The sequence below is a fragment of the Chroicocephalus ridibundus genome, chromosome 7 (assembly GCF_963924245.1).
Source record: "Chroicocephalus ridibundus chromosome 7, bChrRid1.1, whole genome shotgun sequence".
NCBI classification, from domain to species: Eukaryota; Metazoa; Chordata; class Aves; order Charadriiformes; family Laridae; genus Chroicocephalus; species Chroicocephalus ridibundus.
The window spans coordinates 5,993,436-6,019,997 of NC_086290.1; the positions used below are offsets into that span (position 1 = coordinate 5,993,436).

The 26,562-nt window shown below is 36.4% G+C and overlaps 1 protein-coding gene across 1 annotated transcript in view; it reads left to right on the forward strand.

Annotated features, from left to right (window-relative positions):
- The window catches only part of LRP1B (LDL receptor related protein 1B), a 744,151-nt gene that overhangs the window by 457,463 nt on the left and 260,126 nt on the right, over positions 1-26,562 (forward strand). Inside the window, exons 12-18 of the mRNA XM_063341107.1 lie at positions 3,173-3,353; positions 6,199-6,418; positions 9,120-9,309; positions 15,515-15,637; positions 17,281-17,421; positions 21,694-21,819; positions 23,727-23,843. Coding sequence (XP_063197177.1) covers positions 3,173-3,353; positions 6,199-6,418; positions 9,120-9,309; positions 15,515-15,637; positions 17,281-17,421; positions 21,694-21,819; positions 23,727-23,843 — 1,098 coding nt within the window. The remainder of the gene's footprint in view (positions 1-3,172; positions 3,354-6,198; positions 6,419-9,119; positions 9,310-15,514; positions 15,638-17,280; positions 17,422-21,693; positions 21,820-23,726; positions 23,844-26,562) is intronic.

A 26,562-nucleotide genomic window follows, 5' to 3' on the forward strand; every position in this document is an offset into this window, starting at 1 on the left:
TTGCATATTTATTCATCTGTGCTGTTTGTCCATTGCCATTGTGCCCACACAGAAAGTACTGCTAAAGGAAAAAGTAGCTTTAAAAACATTACATGGCTGTCATGCTTTCAGTAGGTACCAGCTTCCTTTATTTTTCTATTCTTAAACATTGAAAGCATACTGACTGAAGTATCTCTCTTAATCAGGGGTTCCTTGTTATTTTTAAATACCTTAACATTACATTCAAATGTGTTTTGCTTTATTTTAAAAGTAAATAGTTGTAAAAGTAACAAAAAATGAAACATTTTTCAATGACAAGGTATTTGAAAACATTATAGCTCTGTTAACTTGATGGGGAATATGGGGGTATTACAATGACTAAAAAACTTTATTCAACAAAACACTGTGAAGTAATTTATCATGTTCCAATGCTATTGAGGTTGTAACGGCACCTTTTATAGATGCCGTTATTGCATCCAGGTGTATAAAAAGCCTAATATTTCATTTATTGGGTAAAACTGTCATATTTTATCTTAGAGTATTGTTGATGACGTACCATATGTTATCTGTGGGTTACAGTAAGCAGAAAGTTTTCTGTACTGCACTAAGTTACGTGGTCTGGGATTCAGTCAAATAGCTTTGCATTCCTGTCCATCACAAAGCATTTTGCTGATCTCTTGTAAGGAATGAGATAGTTCATTAGAGCGATAGTCGGTAAAGTTATCTAAATAATATTATTAGTGAAGAGTTTGTCCCGAGGAAAATATGTCTGACGTGTTGCAAAATAAAATTTGTCGGTATGCTGAAGTTATGAATGTCAGTAGAGCTTTCCATTCGTACTTACTGATTGTATTATGGGGCGGCATCTTGTTGGAGAAATCGGAGGGAGCGTTTAGACGATGACAACACAGTGCCACTGCGCAATGCTGCTGCAGTAAAAATGACTCTGATAACAACTTAAAATGTCCCAAACCAGCACTTCAGGAGTTCAGAGGGAGCTGTTGTCTGGAAAGCTGACAGTTAAATTACATATGTCTGGCAGAACGGTTCAAATAGTAAACACTTGTGTTCAGTTTAGCAGATTTTCACATGCATATCTGGTGTAAGCAGGGTTTAAGTAGGATTTTCTCACATCAGCTTTTCTTAAAAAATGGTAATACATGCATTTTTTTGTACATTGTGATAAAAATCTCTCTGCATCATATTTGTTCAAAGAAAATCTTTCAAAAAAACTCATGTTGATCAGAAGGTGACGTCTACTCTGGTGAGAAAGAATGAATCTGATGAAAGCTTGGATCTAGATGGCATTACTAGTGTAAATGTGAACAGAAAAAGCAATTTTCGTTCCTTTTTTTTTTTAAAGTCCTGATGATTCCTGTTATGCAAATTGTACTGTAGGATTGTACAGCAGAGTGTGACAAACAAGTAATTCAATCCATAGCATTGCAGTAAGGAGGGGTTTTATTTTAGTGTGGTTTTTTTATTATTATTATTTTTGGGGTGTTTTGTGGTTTTATTTTTTACCTTTTCAGCCATACCGACCTTCATTTTTTATCACAGCAAAGAGAGGCAGCAGTTCAGTGCTGTGAGTTCTCAGCACTGGAAGCACTGGAGTCGTAGCTATTATGCTGTTACTCCATTACCTTTCTTTAATCCAGGTGACAAGATGCCAAAGAAGGTTAACAGTAAAACAAGCGTTTCCACCCCAAGTTTACCTCAGAGAGGATATTAAAGCAAGTAAATGGGGCGTCCTCAGCTCTGGGAAGGCGGTAGGAGGCAGCAGCCGGTAACCCGCCCCTCAGGCCCTCCAAGGCGCTGCTGCTGGGGGTGAGGCTTTGGCCGCCAACCGCCCCGAGCCGGTCAGAACCGGTCCCAGCTGCCTCTGAGGGAAGGGGCAGGCAAAGTGCTGGTGCCTGCGTTGGGGAGGGGTCTCTGTGGGCGGCGCGGGGCCAGGGCTGCCTAGGAGGCGGTAGTGGAACACAGCGGCTCCATCCTGCCCAGAGAAATACTCTGTGGAGGGACTGAGGAAAAGGGGGTATGCAAGTGGCAGGGCTGCTGGAGCGTGTTTAAAGGTGAGGGAGAGGGAACAGAAAAGATGGTGGTCACCAATGCCATGGCCCAAGCTCCATCATTCCCCCCAGCATTTACAGCCCTCAGGATTCCCTTGGCAAATGGTGGGCTCCTCCTGTAGCTGAGAATTGACTGTGCCGGCGGGAGCGTGCCAGAGGGCAGGCTTGTAAGATCAGCTGCTTGGCAAAGGGCGATGACTAAATTAGTGCCTCGACCTTCACAATGCTACAAAGGCCAGGGGAGAATGACTGGAAATTCTCCATATCCCCCACACACACACTTGGAGACCGATATCTTTCTGAAAGAAAAGGGGAAGGGTATGATGAAGAGAGGTGGAAAATTTTTTAGAGACCTTACGTTGTCAGTTAAGGAATTGGGATCATATGGGAGAGGGTAGAGCTCAGTTAATGTTACGGGGTGTTGGATAAGCTTGAGGGAGAACTTGTTGCTTGGGGAATTGTTTTATTATTTCTCAAATGTGGAGACCTCCACGCTGCATGGAATGAGCGTTGTTGACTCCTTTTGGTTCTGGATGGAGCCCTACCACTGTCAAACTCCTGAGCCCATCAGTACACCCAATGGTAGCATTGTTCTTGCTCATGTATCGCTTCCTGCGGTGATAGTTTGCTTATATACTTAGCTGTGGAGAATAACTGGGACTGTTGTGATGTTCTCACTTATGTGTTTTGCAGGGTCAAGGGACAATGGAACTAATGTAAATTAAATACCTGTTTTGCTTATTTTCTAATAGGAAAGAAATTTGTGACTTGGATAAAAGCTCCAGACTTTAGAGTACTGGAGCTGATCCTGGAAGCTGCTCTTGAGTGATATTGCTGTGTAGGGTTTGCCCAGGGCCAGCTATGGTTAACATATGAAGGCTTATAGTGCAATACGCAAGTTTTATGACCAGTCTTTGTCTTTTATAGGGTGTTTTCAGCAAAGACGAATTCTGACAGACACAGCAAATATAATTCAGATTGAAGGAAGTTTATAATTCAGGTTGAAGGAAATCTAATTTAGCTATATGGACCATGTATTGTCCATTGTTTATAATAACGGATAATGTTAGAACATAGACATATAATATTAATCTCTTACTACCGTCTTCTCTCTCTCTCAACAGATCTTGATAATGTAGAAGGCATCGCAGTGGACTGGATTGGAAATAATCTTTATTGGACAAACGATGGTCACAGGAAAACAATTGCTGTAGCCAGGCTGGAAAAAGCTGCTCAGAGTAGAAAAACTTTGTTGGAGGGAGACATGTCCCACCCTAGAGGAATTGTTGTTGATCCTGTCAATGGGTATGATGTAGACTATTTAATGTTGTTTAATGCACGTCTTTATAGCATAAATACGGGATTGAATTTTCCTTAGGTTGGGGTTTGTAGAGTCATGTAGTAGTTTGTAACTCTACAGTAGTTTACAATATTTGTAATTCCTGTCCAGCATTCTTGCCTGAAGCCTTCAGAAAAATGTGTATGCCCAGACACCATTGAACTAATGTCAAGTTAATTTGGATGTGATTCACCTACTTCTCAAACAAATTGAGTGTATCAGACCTGTATGTATTTTTAATACCAAGAGAACTTTATAATACTCTCCTTTATTTCTCTCTTTGTAAGTCTCAGTTTCTGAAGATAATTGTAACTATATCCTTGTACACATTGGTTTACAAAACTAAATGAGACAGGTGCTTTCCATTACTTACTGGCGTAATTAATTGTGATAGGCTGCATAATAAAAAGAACATTATATTAGTGTGGTATAGTTGTGTTTTACCTGAAAATTCACTGTAACGTTTATTCAGGGAATTGTCGCTGGAGAGTGATGTAGGCAAGTAATTCTAGTGTGGCTGAATTGATTGCTGTTTTCCTAGTAGTAGAATGTATTTACACTATCAGGTTTTCACTTTTGAGCTTGTCCTTTGAGGAATGGGAGTGACTGTGGAAAGGCTACAATTAATTAAAGTCAGATAGTGAGGATGTAAAATCAGACCACAAACCATAACCATACCTACAATTACTTTGTTAAATTTTCCAGCTCAGTAAATGCATGGCACAGGAAATACTGTATGAAGATGTATTGTCTGAAAAGGGCTATTATATAAAACACTTTTCTAATAAAATAGTGTGCCCTTCATGATTATAGTTCTCATGGAATCTTTTCCTGAGGGATAGCATTTATTATGGCATTTTAATTATGTTTAGAAAATATTAGTCTTGATTTAACCGATGTAGAAGCATTAACTGCATTTTGAGATACAATTAAAGCACATTAATGTAGATGTCTGTTACTCTAAGCATGTTTTAGCTTATGACATGATAACTAGGATAAGCACAGAGAAAAAGTTGATGGAGAAAGGCTCAGTAATTGCTGTTGAGCAGTCATGTAAATATTTGTAAAACATATTTTGTCTTTGAGTAAAATAAATACCATACTGACCTGCATCTCTGCCTGAGCTTTAGGGCATACGCAGGTTTTCTAACTCTGTGGTTAGACCTAGTGGTGTTTGAGTCAAACGTGCAATGGAGTTTATAAGCCTCATGGATCAAAAATTGATTGATGTTCTTAGCATATATTTATAAAACAACCTGGTGGGTGACTTGCAGGAGCCAGAAAAGAAACAAAAAAAGGTAGATTTGGCATCATTTACACAGATTTGATGGCAAAACTGTTTTTCACTTCAGTGTTTCATTCCTTTGTAAATTCAGTTTTTAAATTCCAGAACTTTATTCTTCAAATTATAGACAGGTTAAGTGGGTTAGGATCATACAAGTTATTTCAGAAATTTGTAGAATTTCAGAAACCTAAATATGGTGAAATCAAAGGTGAGGTCTATAAATACCAATTAAATCACAGCAACTTTAACAAGCAGGATACATTTAAGGTCCATATGATGTTTTTCCTCTATTTAATATGTAATAATTGAAATCCTAGATTTCACTTTAAAAGTAAATGTCTACTGTCTAGTAAATGTTTTCAGCATATTGATGTCACTGTGCATCATATGAGCTGAAAAACTGTTTAGACACTTCATAGATTACGGACAGATTTTATGTGTTTCTTCCCGTGAACCTCTTTTTCCTTTCGAGGGAAAAAGAACTCTAAGAAAAAAAAAAAAAAAAAAAACAAAAAGAGAAAAGTGGTGTTTCTTCGTATATTTGCTACCCTCTGCTTTTCTAAAAATTCAAGATGTATATTTTAAGTTGTTGAAATCAGACTTGTCGCGAGTAAATTCTGTAATAAAATATGATAATCAGATTATTCAAGAAGGAAAAAAAAAAAAAGAAACATCGGGTGTGTTCTTTACTGCCCAGGGGAGAATGGCTCAGCGAACTCATCTGAACTAATACTTTTAGATTAATTACTCCAATGCTTGCTTAACTTTTCCAAAGTAGAATAGGTACTTACTTTTCAGAGTTGTTTTGGTTATCTACATTGCCGCACCATAAACCATAAAACTATGCTAAAATTTCCTAGCAGCTATTTTTCAAATAATTTTTATAGCCATCTATCTTTCTAAACATTTTTGTGAGGGACGGAGTGCTCCTAATAGTTTTTTGAGTAATTTAGCTGCTTTCATGTGGGATGTGAAGTTCACAGAATGTCAAGGTTATCCTGTACCTATTAAACTAGAGTGCAATTAATTCATATATAGTAGTGGTTTTGGTAGTATTAAGCATAATGAAAAGCAGATTTGTATCATAACGGCAAATTAGACTTGGCCAAAAAAAAAAAAAAACCAAAAACAAACAAACAAACAAAAAAATAACCCTGAGAAAGTTTGAACTTTGTGACAAAGTCAATGAAATTGCTGGTTTAAAAAAAAAAAAAAAGAATTATAATTCCCATGTGATTAAATAAGATCTTAAACAATTATTCCACTTCTCATATGAGTTAGCTCATTTGATATTCATGTAATTCATTACAATATGAGCAAAGCAAAACCACCGTAAGTGTCAGTTCGGCAGCACCCAGTACACAGGGATAGTAAATATAGTCGTAGAAATAGCAGTGGAAAGAAACATGCAAAAGCCAAAGTTGCTCTGGCTTGTGGATGTACGGTTGTGAACTGCTGCTGAAAGTCTACAGTATAATTCAGGTGATTAAAACGGTATCTGAATGTTCATTTTTATAATTTCATAGCTGGATGTATTGGACAGACTGGGAAGAAGATGAAATAGATGACAGTGTGGGAAGAATTGAGAAGGCATGGATGGATGGCTACAGTCGGCAGATCTTTGTAACATCAAAGATGCTATGGCCAAATGGTTTAACTCTGGACTATCGTGCCAATGTATTATACTGGTGTGATGCCTATTATGATCACATTGAAAGGATATTTTTGAATGGAACTGACAGAAAGGTAAAAGAAAAATACTGCTGTTTTGCCACAGGCATGCTTTTTCTCTGGATTTTATTGTGTTATGTTAAAAATACTTTTCAAGCTTTTTAAAGGCTTCATAACCCCCCGGCACGTCCAGTGTCATCTCGGTTGAAACAAGCGATGTTGGCAGTCTCCTGTAAGAGACTATAACAGAGCTTAAAATTTTCATCTTTAAAAAGTGGCACAAAAGTTGATTTTATTTTTTTTAAAGGTATTTTTTCTCATGTGATAATGAGTTACATTCTGATTGAGCCACAAACCTACAAAGAGCTTTTCAGTAGGAAGAAAAAAACCAACTTCTTTTGGCTTTGCCAGAGAGGCTTTCACTTAACTTCACTGGATAAGCTGCTTTCGATGAATCTCAGTGCCCTGTTTGAGCGGTTGTGGTAATGCGTAGAGGGGAAGCTCTCAACAAGTGCTGTCAAAGATGGAAAGAGATTGTTTTAGCTGTTATGGCTATGCTAGCTAGATACAAATCTGTATAGAAGTTCTGTGCTGTTTTGTAGAAGGAACAAGCGCAGAACAGACATCTGGAAATCAGTTAAATCTTAGACAGGAGTCTGATAATTTGGGGAAGGTTTAGCATGTGCTTCATAAAATTAGTACCCTGACAACTGAAAGTTCACCATTAATTGAGAATGGCAAGCATTATGTCTGTGTGAGGATTTTGTCACAAAAAGTACATGTCTTGTGACGTCTTGTGTATCCTTTACTCATAACTCCTTTGTATGACGGGCTCAATAGGACCAATATATAGATTTCTAGTACTGAAGGTTGTAACTGTAGACACAGTCCTCCCTGGAACTCATCCCTGTACAAGCTCATATTGCTTTAATATTGCTTTTAAAACCCTTTATATTGAGTGATCTGTTGTTAAACCTGTACTAATGCTGTAGTGTTGCAGTTTGTCATAACGGCTATGTCAGGATTTACATTTAGCACTTCTGCTCCAAATCCATTATGGGCCTGTAATGGAGCAAGGGAGGGGGCTAAGCACATTGGCAGAAAGACATTTTTTAATTAGAGATCTTTGCCCACTACCAATGCTAGACTTCCCGAAAAAATCCATGACAGATGGGTCTAGGAAGGTTAAATGCAGCTGCTATGGATTACACATGGATTACTAGTGAGAACTGCTGGTTTTGCCGCCCACTAGAACTGGTGAATAACAAGAGCCACCTGTCTTTACAGGTTTTATTTTGAAGTGTGTCACGGAACAGTTCTGGGGTTTTTTGGAAAGCGTTTTTCTGTAATCCTGTGATTTAAATAAAATGCATAACTGTTCAAGTAAAATCTATGTAGCCAAAAATAACTAGAAGATACTTGCTTTTGATGCTGAATTATTTATGGTTAATTATAGAATCTTTTGGTCAAAATCTAACTGAATCAGTAGTGTCTTTAATTCTGTGTCAGTATAGTGAAGATTTTTGGGGGTAAGTCCTACAAGAATTCCACCAGTAGTTGGTGGATAATTGACTGATGGATTAATTTTGATCACAAGCAGTTAACTGAGATAAGGAGATTTGACCAAAAGAATTCCAAGCCCAAAGAGAAAATTTGAAGGGCAGAAGGGGATAATGTTTGTCACCTCAAAGTAGTTGTAATTTAGCTGGCTTTATCTCTTTGTTCTCTTGGGTTTGTGTCTCTAAATAGAGACAAGGTAGGGCATCTGATAAAAAGCTTCCTTCTTTCTAGAGGCAAGATAGAAATACACTCTTGGGCATTAGTTCAAGCTAAGACCCCAGCCAACAGGAGACAACTGGAACTTAGTCATTCCAAACTGCAGCTGCTATGTTAAAGTATAAATAAAGGCAGGGCTCCCAAAAGTAGATGATTTAGAGTTCTGCAGATTTCTGTGTCTTTTTAAAGTAGATCATTCTAATTACTGTAATTTACTTTATGGTAAACTTAGACTCTTTTTAAAGTTTTGTTTTCATTCTGTAGGGATTGAAAGTATTTTTAAACTATTCCTCTTTATCAATAGACATCTCTGGTGTAGCAGTAGTTGCATTTCTCGTGAAGGATTCCTGAGACTGGAGCTATAGCAAATGACACAGTTTTAGAACATTTCTGTGGCCAATAAAGTAAAGACAAGATTTGGGGGGTAATTTGTAGTTTTATGTATGAGTTAATAAACCAGAGGTAGAAGGTGCATGAAAGATTGTCTTATTTTGGGAACAAACTGTGTCGCTTTTTTTTGTTTATTTTTTTTTTTAACTTCTAACCCAAACTCGAGAGGAAGTTTACAGAAATGAATAAGCAATTTCTACTCTTACTTCACACTTTAACAAAAATGAACAACTCGTACACACTCTTCTTTACTTTAAAAGAAGCAGATATTTCATATACTTTACATACACTCAAAGTTATATGAAGAACCATGCTTCCTTGCTGGGGAAGAAGGTAGATATTTACTGAACGTGGTGATTGCATGGTTACCTACATTCCTCTGCATTACCTGAAAGGGAACGCTTAAAATCGATTTATTAAGTTCTGAAGTTACATATTAGAACAGCTTTACGCACTTTATTTTATTTTATTACATTAATTTGTTATGTTTGGGTACAGTGCTTCTCTTAGTATTCCTATTTCGTTCTTTATGTTCTCTGTAGTGTATGCTAAGAAAAATTAATAATTATTTTAACCTTGCAAATGCTTACCTACCACTAATTAATTGCAGGTAGTCTATAATGGAAAAGATTTGAATCATCCCTTTGGACTGTCACATCATGGAAATTATATTTACTGGACAGATTATATGAATGGGTCGATTTTCCAGTTGGATCTGGTTACGAGGAATGTGACACTGTTAAGAAGTGAGAGACCACCTTTGTTTGGGCTCCAGATTTATGATCCACGTAAACAGCAAGGTATTCAAAACATACAATTTCTTCAAAGATCTGTTATAAAAGGATATTGTAGTTTACAGTCTCCTGGTATTTTGAGGTGACTAGATGAACAACAATAGCAAAAAGAATAAACTTGTGGCATGAGAAAGATACTTTCCAATGTTTCAATCCATTGATGCTGAAATGGATCATCTCATACTTACTAAAAAGTGAATCGTTGTATTATACCTGTCTGGATTTTTTCCATGTATTTACACTGCCTTTATTGCCATTTTTCCTGTGTGTCAAAGAGATACTGTGTTGATAAAATACAATAGATAACATATACATATTGGCGCATAGACATAAAATATATTATTGCATTTGCCTTTTCTTAAATAAGATCATAGATCATGTCTGTCTTTTCCTCTTTGGAATTTCCTCTCCCATATTGGTCTACATCAGCACCGTATGACTTAATCTCCTGAAAGTACGTGTTACACGGAATCGGAGTAAGCGACCTTTGAGAGTAGTGGAAAAATACATAGTTGTTGCTACTTATATCAGTAGAGAAATGAGATAAAGGCCATAGGTTTGCATGGATGTAGTTTATGAAGTGCAATTGCTACTATACAGGGAAATTTACAAATATATTTTACTGAAGAAAACTTTGGAATCCATTTATGGCATACAGCATTAAGATGAGTTGTTGAATATTTGCTCTCTTTAATGAAAACATATTTCTGGTTGATGTCCAGTTAATGCCTGCCACCAAACATAAAATTGAACATCAGGAATTAGTCTACTAAAAATACCGTTTAAAAGATAATCATATTAAATATTAATGTCTGTAGATCATAATTTTTGACATGTAGAACATTTCCAGTTCAACAGTTCCTATAGAAAATCAGGCACTAAGGTGTTGGCAGTCCTGCTGCAATTGATCCTGTACATGAACCAGAAAAGTGACAACATGTAAATTTCACCATTTATCCGAATGCTACTTAGTACAGATACAACATTAAAATATGCTTGTTAAAACAGTGATTATTATTATTATTTTATTTTTTTTTAAGTTTACAGACTCTATTACGAGTACTTTGTCCCTGTGCATAAAGGCCAATTTTTTTTTCACAGTATTATGACCTTCAGATCTAGATGTGGGTACAGTGTCTTGTTCATGTCTATTCTTAGCACTTGGAAGATTTGACTATGTCTCTGTCGTTTGTAATCAATGAATGGCTTAGATAAAACTATTACAGAACGGAGAGAATCAAAACGTTAGCAAAAATATTTAGGAATCATAGGTAGAAAATATTTAGCCTTTATATTTGTTATAGGCATATATCTATATGTCTAGTGTGTGTATGTATATACACACACATTTGTCTGTATACAAAATTGATACATGTATATATGAAAATAAAGTATAGTGAGTATTTTCCCTACATATACTGGTTAAATATTTTGCATAGGTTTATTTCAGAGGTTTTACATACCATGCATACTAAATATTTCTTTATTGTTTTTCTTCTGTCTAGTCTTACCATTTTTTTTCCATCCCTCAATAAAACAACTGGTGATTTGCAAAGGGAAGAAACAGCTCTGTTTTCAAATTGATGCTAAAGTATAAAATGGGAAGTGCACATGTGTATGGGCAAAATACTTGGCATGTAATGTCTGCATGTATAGTGTTTGATTTTATGTTTCATTTTAAAATTTACTGGTTTTGAAGACTTAGATATGTAGTTAATATTCCTTGGAAAAGACAAAGACTTCTCTATCTAAAAGAAAGTCTTCCAGTTTACTTTTCTGTGGGAAAACCACTTTTTAAAATGTCTCACTTAACCATCTGAGGCCCTACTGAAAAGCTTAGTGATTTTCTTTATAACGGGTTAATGCAAAGTCTTCCCTTTCCTGCTGAATAATATTTTTATATGCCTAGCTAGGCTTTCTTAGGGAAAGCAATTGAGATTAATACTTGATTATGGAGAGCTGAGGTGCAGCCAGCCAACTTGTAATTGGTTTTATGAGTATGGAGGCAATGCTGACAGTTTCCATTTTCTGATATTGTAACATCTAAATTTTCAATACCTAAGGCAAACTGTAGTATGTGTAGTATTGTGCTGTGTCAAGGTCATTGTAACAGTGCATCTCTTACCACAGATGCTTTTCAGCTCTCTTACTTCTAGTGTCACGTGTGTTTGAGGTTTTTTGTTGTGTTTGGGGTTTTTTTGAAGGCAAAGTCTGCCCCCAAATCTACCCTCAAGGTCGCCAAATTTCAGAATGCTTTGAACTGTGTCTGCTAAGAGAGGATGTGGTCATTGCTTTAAAAATTTAGTACTTCTGCTGCTTTATTCAGTACTCAGAAAGTTTCTTTGTTTTTAGACAAAAAAAAAAATGGGGGTGGGGTGGGGAATTTAAAAATGAATGCAGTTGCTATTAGCGTCCAAATAAGCTAGCATCAGAGACAGAATACTAAAATATTACCTTTTAGACATTTTTACCTGAACGAGCTTAAATCTCGAGAAAGAGGATTTGGCTCATTAATGCATTCTTTGTTTGAAATTGCAATTGGAATTTTGTAAGTTAACTGCAGCCTTTAGGATCTTCCCTTTTTGTCACTCTCAGTGAGGTTGATCTTGCATTGTTCCCGAAGGAACAATAAGAGTTCATTTTAAAGAAAGTGACGCTAATTTTTTTTCTTTTTTCTTGTCTTTTCTTTTTTTTTTTTGGTGTGTTTCTTTTGAAAGAGCAAGATCAAAGCTGAATCATGTAGTACAGAGAAAACCATAGTAGTTCATCTTATGGTATGAGCTATATTTTATAGCTTATGCGCACGTGCCTTAAAAACATTTTGCTCTGCTATTTTTGAGATTACTGTTTTGATACTGCTGTTATTGTCACTGTCTTTACAAGCCGAAACCATGACAATTCATTTTGGCATATTTGAATTGAGAGTGGCATTCTTATTAGGAGGTCTTTTACAGGATACTTGACTGTGCCAATCCTGCTTTGCTTAGTACTATGGGTAGCAACATTAAGCTTCTTCTGGTATCTCCTTAAGAAGAGGTTGTTTTCACTGTATTTGTATCTCATGAGGCATGATCTTCTTGCAGGGGAACCTTTTTTTTTCTTGCTTTCAGGGATTAGAATTCATTTTACTTTTAGGCATTGTCCTTGTGTCTCTATGTGTCAGGAATATCTTAAAAATGGGTAGGTGGCAGGAAGAATAGTAATCATAGGAACTGGATTTACAGTCAGCATCTGAACCTGCCTAGGCCTAAGGGTATTTCCACTGCTATGAAAGGGGAGATTGCTATTGATATGTAAGTGATTCTTGTATAAGTCCATTTACAGCTGTTAAAATAGCTTTTTTGGAAATCAGTTGATATTTTAGCTCTTTAGATTGCAAAGAAGAGCTGCTTGAGCACCAGGCTGCTGCTCTTCATATGTGTAGTATGATCCTAAAAGTAGGCTTACACAACTTCAGCAGTACTTGAAGTTAGGTTTATGGGAAGGTACAAACATAAATGAATACTCATGAAAACACAGAAGTACAATGATTACTAAGCATCAATAAATACTTCAGTGTATCTTTTAAATGAGAATATTAAAAAATGTATATGGTTTCCATAATGTGGTGGGGTGGTTGTTTGTTTTTTTTTTTTTTTTTTCTGAGAATGATGACTAAGATGCAAGTATGTTGTTTTAGCTCTGGATTATTTAGAAAATTAAAATGGAATCAGCCTAATTTAATCATATGCAAGTAGCAGGACAGCAGCTGTTTCAAAAGCTGGAAAAATATGATAACAGCTTTGAAAGTAGTTTTAAAATTTGGGGAATATTTTAAGAACACCTATATAAAATAGCTGTTATGAACAGCAGTCAAGGAAATTTAATTTCATAAATACTTGGTAGCTAAACAAGTTCCATAGCTTAATCAATTAAGAAACTTAACCTGTTTGTTGCACTGCATTTCAGGAGACGTTTTGGCCCAGGAGTCTCTTCAGTGTGACTGATGGGCCTGAGCGGGACTGAAGGTCTCATTGCACCTTCAAGTTGAGGACTTCTTTAAAGCTCGCTTTATAAACCTTTTTATCTAGGATCTTGTTGCTTTAACTCTTGATGCTTGTATTTCCCTTGTCGTCATCCTCTCTTTTATCGCTTACTTAGCAAGTAACCTATTGTGCTGTAGTTTGTCATCACAATTATGAGGTTAAGTAGGAACTTTTCATCTTCAAGACCGACCAGTTGACTTTGATCTAGTGTTTTAATTTTGAGTTTATTTATTTTAAGCTTGCATTGGGCTTCACAATCATCATGGATTTTCAAAGTGTTTTCTATATTTGTCTTAAATAGTCTTTTTTTCTTTGGCCTTATTCTTTTTTAGTGATCTGACAAACTCATGTATATTCTTTAATGAAATCACTGCAAATTTCTTTGACTTGCGCTCTATCGTTTTGGATTCACTTTTGAAGATTATTTTGGTTTGTTTGTTTTGTCAGCTGCTTATATCTTCTGAAGTGTTTGATTTACGGGCATTCTTTGATTTGTATAATGGGTGGCCCTGTAAAGATGTAGAGAGTTTCAAGGCTACTTTTTCTGAGCGGTGTTGTACCTGAGGTTTTCCAAGGTTTAGATGCAAGTACATATCTTTTGTTTATGTTTGGGTTTTGGTGAGCATAGGTGTAATAAAGGAGTTGATTTTTGCACAAAGTTTTAGGACATAGTCTAAAACATGAAGTCAAGATCAATTGAAGTATTTTAAGTGCCCAGTCTAAGTTGGAACTGCTCTGTTTAAAATTGTGGTCCAGCCCTCATACTGCATAGAGACTTCCAGTTTTCCCTGTTTATACAGCCATGTTCTTGCCATCTCCCTCACACCCTGCCTAATGAAAGTACAATAACCACAGCAGCTTCCCACAGCATTCTGTATTAATTACTTTATATGAGTTTATTTGAAAGTTCAGTGGGATATTAATGGATTGTAGACACATTTGCTTCTAAAAAGTGATGTATGGTAGGTGGGACAAAATGTCTAGGAACAGGTTATTGTGAAATGCTCAAGGTCTGTATTTTAAGACCTATTGAGGCACATCATAAAATTTGAAAATGTTCCAAATCTTAAACTATTTGCTGGTTATCTGATATTTGTTTGATAATTTGAAAGTGTTTCCCTGAACATGCAGGTATGTCTCTGACAGGACAGTTTAATATGCATGTCCACAGCTACCTCAACGAGAACTTAATATTATATTTTCATAGAAAAAGAGAAGTGGTAGTGCTTTGAGGAGAGGGAATTGTGGGGAGTGTCTGTTTAAAGCCAGGAAGGTGGTGAATGCTTTGTACACCTGAACGTGAGGAGCAGAGGAGGGAACACCTGCTTTTTACTCGGACAGGAAGATGAAAAAAGTAGTTTTAAATTAAAGTTTCAGCAAACGTGAAGGTTTATAGCTTGTGTGATCATAGTCAGGTATCATCAACACGTGAAATTAACAGAGCTTTGATCATGAGAGGCATTTCATATAGAAGCAATTAGGTTGTGACCAAAGTGACGCAAAGGAAATTGTAACATTTGCTTCAGTGGGCTTCGGTTTTAAGTCTCCTTGCCTGAGGAATGAGGTAGTGAGGATGCAGCAGTCCTTGGTAGATGATTAAAACATCTGACAGCTGTCAGTATCTTCATGTGAACAGCATACAGCTTTTGGGAGGAAACAATAACGCAGAAAAAGAAGGCAGAGAAATAGCAGATGTGTTCATAAGAGAGTATTGGAATATCCGCCTTGTATTCTATCTGCCATAGATCTCATTATACTTTTAATTTCTGTTTCCTTTCTCTTTTTCCTGCATCTGCATTTGTAGTCACATTGTTTTAACATGTGCAGATGCCAATATAGTTCAGAACATTCCTTTATATACTGTTTAATTTCTTGTAACTACTATGTACATGTAGCTGTGTCATATTAAATATTTTGTAATATTTGTTCCCCTCATAAAAAAGGGAGATAGAGCGTCGTGAGCTGATTGTATAATTGTTTTTTCTATTCTTACAGGTTATTGTAATCTGTAACTAAAATTGTATATATATTATAACCTGTAGTAACAAAACTGTGAGAATAATGTGTCCCTAAAATGAGAGGAAAATAATTGTAAAATATTATTCATGTGCTTATATTCTAAAAAAGAAAATATCTTTTGTTCTAGCATGGCTGTTAGTTTTAAAGTTGCTTTTTTATTTTCACAGGTGATAATGCATGTCGTGTTAATAATGGAGGCTGCAGCACTCTTTGTTTAGCCATTCCTGGAGGTAGAGTTTGTGCCTGTGCTGATAATCAGCTTTTGGAGGAAAACAGTACAACCTGCTCAAGTAAGATTTTTAAAGAACATCTGAGTTGATGCTGCTGTTAAGGGATCAAGTCAAATCTGAAAATAAACCAAGAAAGTGCGGTCTCCTAGAGACTTTTTGTGGTTCTATAAGACAAAGAAATATTCCTTGAATGAAGATTCTAATTGAAGAGAGTTTATTAAATAAAATAAAGATTTTTCAAAAAATACAAAATATATAGTACACAACATTTGAGAATGAAATGCATTGGAAAATATTTCAGAATGTCTGATATGATAAAGCACTTAAATATTTCACTGACCTCTTTTAAAGAATATCAGAAATACCAGAAAATGTGATAAAATCTATATAAACTGGTTTCAGATTATTTTATATGGACTAAGTATCTTAAATTGAATTCCCACATAGAAAATGTTCGTGCTTTTCATAAAATATGTCAAGCAGATATATTTGTATATAATAGGTCCTGACACAGACTACACAAATTTTGCTGTCTTTTTCTTGAATCTCTTCCTTGGATATTTTCATTGAAATGCCAATTTAAAAAAAAAAAAAAAAAAAAAAAAAAGTGTTAATAATAAAATGTGGGATTGTCAATTAAAAAGAATAACTCATCAGATAATACAGGTATTTTTTAAAATGTTTAGACTTGGTATTTGTAACTTACTCAAAATTCTCTGCTTGTTTATGTTTTTTTATTTGTTTGTTTGTTTTAATCTCATTGATCATTTTCTTGAAGTGTGTAAAACTTTACACAGATCTCCAGCAATGAACCCAGTAGAGATAAGTAAAGCATAAGGATTATTTCATAACATGATGAAAATTATTTAGCTTGCGATTACCTTGAATTTGACCCAAATGCATGGCTGCCAGAGCCATCACTGTTGCTAAAGAAAACTTTTTTCTTTTTAGCAGAAAATACTGGAAGTTGGACTTCTCACTGGTAAGATGGAATGTAAGCATTAGGAAGAGAGGTTAGACACTTTCAGATCTGAATGAAGCAGGCTTCCTGCTTTTTGCCCAACACGCTTCATTGCCCAGCTTTTTCCAAGGACTTTGATGTTCCTCATAGGGTCATAGCGTGATTTGTGGTATTTACACATTAAGGATTCTGAACTTTATGCTGAGAAATGTATCTGTCTGGATTTATCAATAAGCTTGTAGCTTGCTACTTAATTCTACCTCAACAGAATTTTATCCTTTCTTCTTTGCCGAGTCTGTACCAGTGCATAATGCAGGTGTTTGAGTTGTTGCTTGGATACAAGAATGAGCTTTTCAGTAATCATTTTCTAGCCCTTTAACATGCACAAGAATTTGGTCTGTGTCTGTAAGAATATTTTCTTTTCACTGCTGATGAGGCATTGCAATACTATAAACTGATATTTTAACACTATCAACTACGCACCAGTTTAAAAAGCAGTTCGAGTGCCATCCTGTTCCGAGTTCTCCTGTTTATTAAAAATATACTGCCTCAACCATACACTCAGATATGCATGCTGCTACAGGCTTCAGGTGGAATTACCTCAAATACGCAAAGTTTACTAAAAAAATGTTCTGCAGGGTGATAACAAGAATCTGTATCTATTTATCTATTTATGTAGAGGTGGTATTGCATTCTGTATCAAGCTGATAAAATAGATGTGCTTCTTGGCTATTTTTCCTAGTTAAACATGGAGAAGTGGTGCCACAGTTGTGCCAAGCTGAACAGTTTCAGTGTAACAATAAGCGCTGTATCCAGGATCGCTGGCGCTGTGATGGGGATGATGACTGTCTGGATGGCAGTGATGAGCACTCTGAAATTTGCTGTATGTATGCTTTTACATTTTTACATATTTAACCCACAATTCATACTTCATTTTAAAAATGGGAAACAAAATAATGTAAGTCTAAGGGGAGTCGAACAAAAGTGATAATCCTTAGGTCATTCATGTAAATCTTTCCTTTTCTTCGTTTCCTGCTTATAATAATAGTAGTCCTTTTAAATGATGCTCATGTATTCATTTCATATCATAGTACAAGAGCAGTCATCTTTTGGTTTTGACATCATCACTTCTGATTCTTTAAACATTGGTATTTTTTGCTTTGTTTCCCACTATTGCACTGTTTTATATGGGTCACGGGCTTATTCAGGTTGGAAGGGGCCTCAGAATATCTCAAGTCCAACCTTCATAAAGCAGGGCCGGCCTTCCCTCAACCTCTAAGAAAGTGATGGAGCAATTAGTCCTGTAAGCCATTTCCAAACACATGAAGGACAAGAAAGCGATGGGGAGTAGTCAGCATGGGTTTATGAAGGGAAGTCATGCTTAGCCGACCTCATAGCCTTCTACAATGATGTGAATAGCTTGGTGGATAAGGGAAAATCAGTGGATATTGTTTATCTCAAGTTTAGTAAGGCGTTTGACACTGTCTGCCGTAACATCCTCATAACAAACTGACACAGGACGGGTTAGGTAAGTGGGCAGCAAGGTGGATTGGAAACTATCTAAACAGCCCAGCCAGACTTTGGGGCTTGTGATCAGTGGCACAATGTCCAGAGATAAGTCACTAGCAGTGTACACCAAGGGTTAATACTCGGGTCAGTAACCTCTTCATTAATGATTTGGACAGAGTGCAAACTTGGCAAGGTTGTGGACGATACCAACCTGGAAAGAGTGGCTCATACACCAGATGAGTGTGCTGCCATTCAGAGCAGCCTTGACAGGCTGGAGAATTGGACGGAGAGGAATATGGTAAAATTCAGCAACCAGAAATGCTTCTGGGGAGGAATAACTCCAGGCATCAGTGTATTCTGGGGATCACCCAGCTAGAAAGCAGCTTTGCCAACAAGGACCTTGGGGTCTTGGTGGGCAACAAGCTGACCATTAGCCAGCAATGCACCTCATGGCAAAGGCAGCCAGGAGCATCCTGTGCTGCTTTAGGAAGAGCATTGCCATCAGGTTGAGGGAGGTGATCCTTTCCCTCTACTCAGCCCTGACGAGGTCATGTCTGGAGAACTGTGTCCAGTTCTGAACTCCCCAGCATGAGAAAGAAAGGGACTTACTGAAGCGAGTCCAGGAAAGGATCACTAAGATGATTAAGGGACTGGCATATCTGTCCCAGAAGTTGGGAGTGCTGGGATTGTTCAGTCTGCAGGGAAGGGAGGCTCAGGAGGGATCTTACCAATATGCATAAATGCCTGATGGGGGGGAATGAAGAAGAGGGAGCCAGGCTCTTCTCACTATCAGGGGAAGAGCTAATTGTCACAAATTGAAAAGCATGGCATGTTATCTGAACCCAAGAAAACACTTTTTTATTGTGAGCATAGTCAAACACTAGAAAAGATTGCCCAGAGAGGTTGAGGAGTTTCTGTCTGTGGAGATACTTGAAATTCATATGGACATGGTCCTGGGAAACCTGCTGTAGTTGGCCCTGCTCGAGCAGGGGATTAGACTAGGTGATTTTAACAGGTCCCTTCCAACCGTAAACATTTCTGTAATTTTGTAATGTATTTCTTAAAAAAAAACCCCAAAAACAAAACCAAAAAAAAACACAAAACAAAACAAAAAAACCGCACAACCCACCACAGAAACTCCAGCAAAAAACCCAAATCAAAACAAAACCAGCAACAGCAGAGACTAACCTACCACCCCCATCCCCCAATTCCGCTTTTAAATTAGATATACTTTGTTTTTAAAAATACAGTTTTACTAGAGTTAGGTTGTTGGGGTTTTTCCCTTGTTGGGGTTTTTCCCATAGAGTGTTGGTGTTGAAATGAAAAAGAATAGAAAACACACCCATTATGTATCTGTGTCTTTCCTGGAAGATACTTAGATAGCCTGCTATAAAATTCGAGTTTCAGCAGTGAAAATTCCTTTTCTTACTCGGTTTGTCACAGTGCTTCCTATTTCTGTCATTACATCATTTCTCTAAATCAAATCTGCTTTACTGAAATGAAAATACATTTTTTTCCCTATCATTTGTAGACACGAAGAACTGATACACTCTTCTTCTGGGCAGCATTGTCCTATGTGTCTGAAAACTCTTATCATAGTCTCTCATTCTTATCGCTTTGAGACAAAACAACTCTAATCTGTTCCCTTTTCTTTTTTCCCCAGTACACTATGGTTTTTTTTAGATTTCATTGCTCTTTTCTGAACTTTGCGAGGTGATCCTTGGGGTTGGATGTCCAAAACTGGACATATATACGTCTGCTGAGGCCTTTGTAACGGTGATCAGACTGAGAGAACGCGTTTGCGAGGGTTGATAGTCCTGTTTATGCATCCTTGGGTAAATCTTGTCTGCGTCGCACTGGCCTGATGTTCCTGATACACACTGAGCTTGTGATCCTCTGTAGTGTCTAGGTCTTTTTCTGTATGGCTGTTACATAGCCAGTTTTTCTTTTTTCCTGCATTTATGTATTTTGATAGCTCCGTGTAGTAGTCATTACAGATTTCAGTCCTAATTATTTTCAAAACATTTGTCCAGTTCTGAATTCTAGTGCTTACTAATATTTTACTTTAATAACAGGGATTCTTACACTTAAATAAGGAGCTCAACTAATAAAGACAGTGAAAAAGAAAATCTTTTGGCAGAGTTGACTTGATTCTCATTTAAATTAGTGTAATTTAGACCCATTCATAGATCAAAGCTTGTAATTCTCAAAGGATTTATACAGATATAAATAATCTGGTCCCAAATCTGTATGTGATATATAGTTTAAGTGGCCAGTATGATAACAGTAATCTCTTTTCAGCAGTTGCTATAGTAACTTCAATAGTTCTTTTTGAGTTAGTCTGCAATATTTGTAATCATGAATAGCATACGCACACAACATATTAATAAATATATATGAGCAAAACCAAGCACCTTTAAAAACAATATTTATATCTAGTATCGAAGTCAATTTTTAAAAAAAGTGACTTTGATGTTTAACTTTATTACATGGATGTAATATTTTTGTTCTCCAGTCACATTGCAAACTAGGTTGCTTCATAATTATTACGAGACTTGAAATGCTGTTCTGCTCGGATTATTAATTAATCTTCCAATGTTCTTGCACCCTCCACACAAAGCACTCATGAAGGGTTCATGTGCTATTGATATCGCACTCGCTCTGTGTTGTTTTCAATAGGAAGAATAGGTAGAAAGGTCAAAGATAAAAGCTACTGAAATGTCAAGGATAAGCCTGGAAGACGTCCTTTCATTTTAAATACCATTTGTTTCCAGATATATGTTAAACTTTAAAAAGAGACTGTGGATGGCTGAATAGGTGGAAAATAGCTTGAGATTATTTTTAACCCAGCGTTTCAAAGTGTGTATAGTTTACTGCTCTTGCGTAGATCAAGATTAGCAAGACCTGCTAATAATAGATCCTGTTATTAGCATAAAAGAAGCAGAACATATATATTTACTACAGCTGCAAGAGCAGGCCAGTAGTATTTACATAATTTCATCCTTCCCGTGACGCTTGGTAGCTAGCAAAAACATGTTTGTGAGATACCTTGTTCACTCCTGAATACCAGATTTTTTTGTCAGTTTTACACTGTGTTGCATATTTCACTTTTTGACACCTACAATTTCATGGTAAGTAAACAGCAGATCTATGTGTGGCCATTGACAGTAATGTGCATCATTTTAGAAGCATTTTGGTACCTGCACAAATCCCTGCTCACTGTGGTATAATATTTTGCACTTTGCAACTTGCATCTGTTCCCTTTGGTGTTTTGTTTATATGCGCTTCAGTTTGCAAACCTCATCAGGTTGATAAAGTGTGATTGAGGATATTTTTCTTCAAGGAAATAGCAACGTTGTAAAATGCTGCTACCTTTTATCACCCAGTAGTTCATAGAAGAGGATCTCTATAGTGACAGTAGTATGATCAGAGAATCTTTACTATGTATTGTTTAATTTATGATCAAAGTACTGCAATATTTTTTAATTGACTGATTTGCTGAACAATTTTTGTGTCATGGTGATTATATATACAAGATAACCATACTAACTGCATTGTCAGGGAATACCATTTAGTGTATTATTTTCAGCTGATTTTCTTTGATTGTTTTCTTAGGAAAAAAAACCTCTCTTTTTTTTCTCCCTAGTCAATCATAGTTGTCCCGATGATCAGTTTAAATGCCAAAATAATCGCTGCATTCCCAAGAGGTGGCTTTGTGATGGAGCTAATGATTGTGGTAATAATGAAGACGAATCAAATAAAACCTGTGCAGGTAAAAATTTTACTTGGTTGTGCATACGAGTTCTCTAACTCCAGCTCTATAAACAGTTCAAGACTTCTCTGAAGTGAAGTGAACCAATCTGCTACTAGTAATCTGATTATTGCCATTTTAAATTAATTCGGATTTTGATGCCACTAAGGCTGGAAAATAAATTATATTTTACTTAATCTTTGTGCTTGACTGTGCTTTCCAAAGTAATTCAGCACTTAAGCTGTCCATGTGGGTTGGCTGTCAAAGCAGTGCTTGGGTACAAACTTGTCCCTGCTAAATCTTTTTTTAGCAGTTGGAATTTTGTTTGTTAACATGCTGTGATGAGTGCCGTATCACTAGTAAATTTTATTTTATGCTGACAAAAGCATAATTAGCTATTCAGCTTCCCCTTGGTAGCTTGAAATTGTTTTCATTTGTAAGTTATTAAGTGCATAGTGGATTTTTAAGGAAATACCAAGGTGGAGATTGTTTACTTATTCCACTGCAATAATTCATGGAGTTCCAAGTCTGTCCTTTGCATATATGGAAGTGATATTTAGTGCTTAGCAGTAGTGTACACTAAACAGTCATTAAATATCTGGTGTACAAAATATCAATAGACATCAATAAGCTGATGACGGTTTTAAACTGAAATGTAGTGACAGACAGCATACGTTGTGTATTAAAATATTCCCTGAAGTCATTTTTCTTGATTTAAATTTTCATGTGTGTAATAACCTGTCCACTTTGTTACTTGCGCGGTTTGGCTTAGAAGACCGCTGGTGCAAATGCAGACCTATAGTGTCCGTATCACCTCTTAGAATCCATATCACAGTATTCATATGGATTCTAATACATCTTGATATCCTTTAATATTCAACGGTTTGCTTGTAGGACAAGAGTCTGATTTGAAGAGCATATTTCCCTCCCTATGTCAGTTGGCGGTGGGTTGAATTTTGTATTCTTGTTGTTGCTTTTGGTCCTGCAGTGGCAAACACTATTCGTGTTTAAAAACCCACTACTTTGAAATATTTTAAACTCCTATTCTTCTATTGCATTTTGGGCTATTTTCAGCAAGAAAAAGGAAAATGGTAATTGAGAATAGCAAATGAAGGAATATTATTTTGATTATTGGGGTTTCTGTCATCTCAGTCATTTTTTTGAAGTATGGAATGACATATAGATGAACTCTAAAAGCTTAAATTTGGAATCAAAATCTGCGTCACTATCACTGGCATTGTAGTTATGGGTTCACATTTAGAATAAACAAAATTATTAAGTAATGTCAGTTTTATATGTTAGATTTTTATGGAAGTTTTACTGTTAATCAGGTCTCAAAGTAATTTATGTAGTTATATAGCGTGATTTCTTTTAGTGATCTTTATTTCTTCAGAAGACACACACCTTTTCCTTTAATGAGTCATTACAGTTGCATATTTGCAAAGGCAAAAGATTCTAAGAACAGTGAGGCCAGGCACGTCACACCCATACTATGGTACCATTTTTCTGGGTAAATACAAATCTCACTGGATCATTGTTCATGTTATGAAATACAACTCGTTAATATTCCAAGCTAGGCATTTTTAAGCCTTGATTTTTGTTTTTTTCAACTCTAGCACTAATGTTATTTTACCAAACATCAATGCTCTTTTACCACCTAGTTTTGTATAATTACATATAAAACTTTTTTTTCCTCATACGTTGAAGAAACCACTAAGAATTCTACATTGGAGGTAGAACACAGTCCTGCAGGTGACCTCAGCTTTCTCTGAAATGAAAGCAGGTGATGTTTAGTCAGATCAGGTACAATGAGCAGCAGGCCAGGAGATGCCCTCCAGACTTGAAACTTCTACAGACAAACGTGCACCGAGGCACCTAACAGGTTTAGTCCATTTCCCTTGCATTTTTGGAGTGTTTTGTCTTGACAGCAAGAACGTGTCAGGTTGACCAATTTTCTTGTGGGAATGGACGCTGTATTCCGACATCATGGCTATGTGACAGGGAGGATGACTGTGGAGATGAAACCGATGAAATGACATCCTGTGGTAAGTAAACTTTATTTTGGGGGAAAAAGTAAAATTATTCTATAAGAAGTTAAACAGATACGGATCTCATTTCACCTGAACTTTTGGATAGAATTATGAGGAGCCTTCTTGTTTTTATATGAACTGATAATATTCTTTCTGAAATTCCAAATATAATTTATTTGATTACTAAATAAACCCAAAGTAAAGGCTGCATTTTCTATTACTGAGTACCAAATATTCAGATCAGTCAACACGTTCCTAATTTACAGCCCGTTAGCAAATACTGTCACCCTCAGAAATTGATATTTATCTCAGCCACACACCTCATCACATGGGCCCCTTCAGCATATTCTAGATGTCAATAAAATGAGACTGTTTCAAGGCTGAACAGAAGGATGTTTTGATGTTGTATTTTGCAGAAAAAATTAGTCATTCTTGGTTGTATCATGAGACAGCATCAGCACCTCTGCTGATTGCTGCTTTTCTGAGATATGGCAAAGGGAGGTGCCTCTCTCTAATCAGCTGCTTCCAAACAATTAAGGTGTTTATGAGTCAGCGTGGCTGCCTTCATCTGTTTGGTAGGTCACAGGTAACTCGTGTGAGTCTGAGAGCAAAAGGGTCAATGAGCGGTCTGCGAACTATTGCATCAGGGTGTTCCCTGTTTACAAGGTAATGTTTGTGATATTTGAATTACTAATATGAATTAGTAAGTGTGTTGCAATATAATAGGATATGTTTCTGAAAGTACTTATCAAGAGTTTTCAAGAAAGAATGCTGACTGATTATTTTAGTAGCATCAGCCGTGTAAACATGAAGTGATAGGTTGTGCACAAAAGAAATTAAAACCTAAAGTGTACTTGTTAGGATACTTAGTAGTTAGACCTGTATTTTTCTCAGGCTGATATTCTAACTTGATTCACTTGTCATCAAAATATATTGTTTCTTAATCAAAATCAAACTATAAAAGCAATGTAGTTCATAAAACATTACCTTTTTTCTTTTTTTAAACTTCTTACTGCTGTAAACCCTTTCTGTAGTTATTAAAGTTCTACTGCTGATGACAGTTTGGTTTTTTGTTTTTTTTTTTCAAATATCTCTATGCCTATGAAGCACTTGCAGTGGAGAGCAGGGGAAAAAAAATAGAAAGTAAATGCATAAATAAAAGTCATGGGCTGACGCCATGATCATGTGCTGGTGCCATGATGCCCTGAGTTCCATAAACATAAATCTCCAGGACCTCAATTACCAGAGAATCTATGGAAGGCAACATGTAGGATCCCATCAGTAAATTATGTTTATACGTAATCCCTTAAGTTTGTTTAATTTTGAATTATTTTGATCCATTAGTTGAGTTTACATTGTTACTTTTTAAGTCCATGTGTAATTCTCAATATCTCCTTCTTCTGTAACTGCATTCAAGATTTTTACATGTAAATAGTTGTTCTATTTCCTGGAATATCCACCTGCTTTCTCTTGTCTTATTTGTTATTACTTTCTTCCTTTTTCTTCTATTAATGGTGATATAAACCAGAAAAAAAAGAAAGCTCACTTTATATTGACAGTAACTGATATTTGATCGGTTATTTCAAAATACATAACATTTAATAAAATCTGTATCAAAATAAAGTCATTATGTGACTACAAATGAGAGTGTTATTAAGGTAGATTTCTAATTGCCGTGCTTCAAATCAAGTAAGTTCTGTTGTGTAGGGAGGTAGAAAGGTGATCCCTGTGGACTCACTGTATTTTGCCAGCTCTAAAGTTACCACATTCTGTGTAGTGGTACACCATGATGCTTGGTGCTATAACAGTTTATCTGACTAACTGTACCTTGTGTTCTTAAACACCTTATCAATATGCAGATGTTAATGTCATCTTTGTAATTTTTTCCCATGTGTTTTGTTTGGTATCACAGACTGGCAGGGGTTGGAAGGGACCTCTGGAGATCATCTAGTCCCACCCCCTGCCAGAGCAGGGTCACCCACAGCAGGTGGCACAGGAACGCCTCCAGGCGGGTTTGGAATGTCTCCAGAGACGGAGACTCCACCGCCTCTCTGGGCAGCCTGTGCCAGGGCTCTGCCACCCTCACAGGAAAGAAGTTCCTTCTCATGTTTGGGTGGAACTTCCTATGCTCAAATTTGTGCCCGTTACTCCTTGTCCTGTCCCTGGGCACCACTGAAAAGAGCCTGGCCCCATCCTCCTGACACCCCCCCTTTCAGTATTTATAAGTGTTGATAAGGTCCCCCCTCAGCCGTCTTTTTTCCAGACTGAAGAGACCCAAATCCCTCAGCCTTTCTTCATAAGAGAGGTGTTCCAGTGCCCTCATCATCTTGGTAGTCCTTAATCATCTTGGTAGCCATGTCAGCTGGTCTGGAATATTTCTTCAGATCATTTAATCTGCATTTATTTCACCTCTTGTTTTTCAGTTTCGCCAAGCTTCAAGCATGTTTCATGTTTTAGAATCTTGTTTCTTTATCCTTGAGCACTGTGCAAATGTTGTGCAAATGTGTCAAATATTACATTTTTCATTCTGCTTATAATTTGATGGCTAATGGGCATGCTAATGGTATTCACTTAGCTGTTCTATTTAGTGTTACATATCTTCTTCTATGAAACATTTCAAAATTCTTCTTGTATTTGCAAATTTTTATATTAAAAGTAAAACCATGGTTTGCTTTTTGTTACCATTACAAATCTTTGATTTTTAGCTGCACCGGTCTTCAACTATGAATAGCTT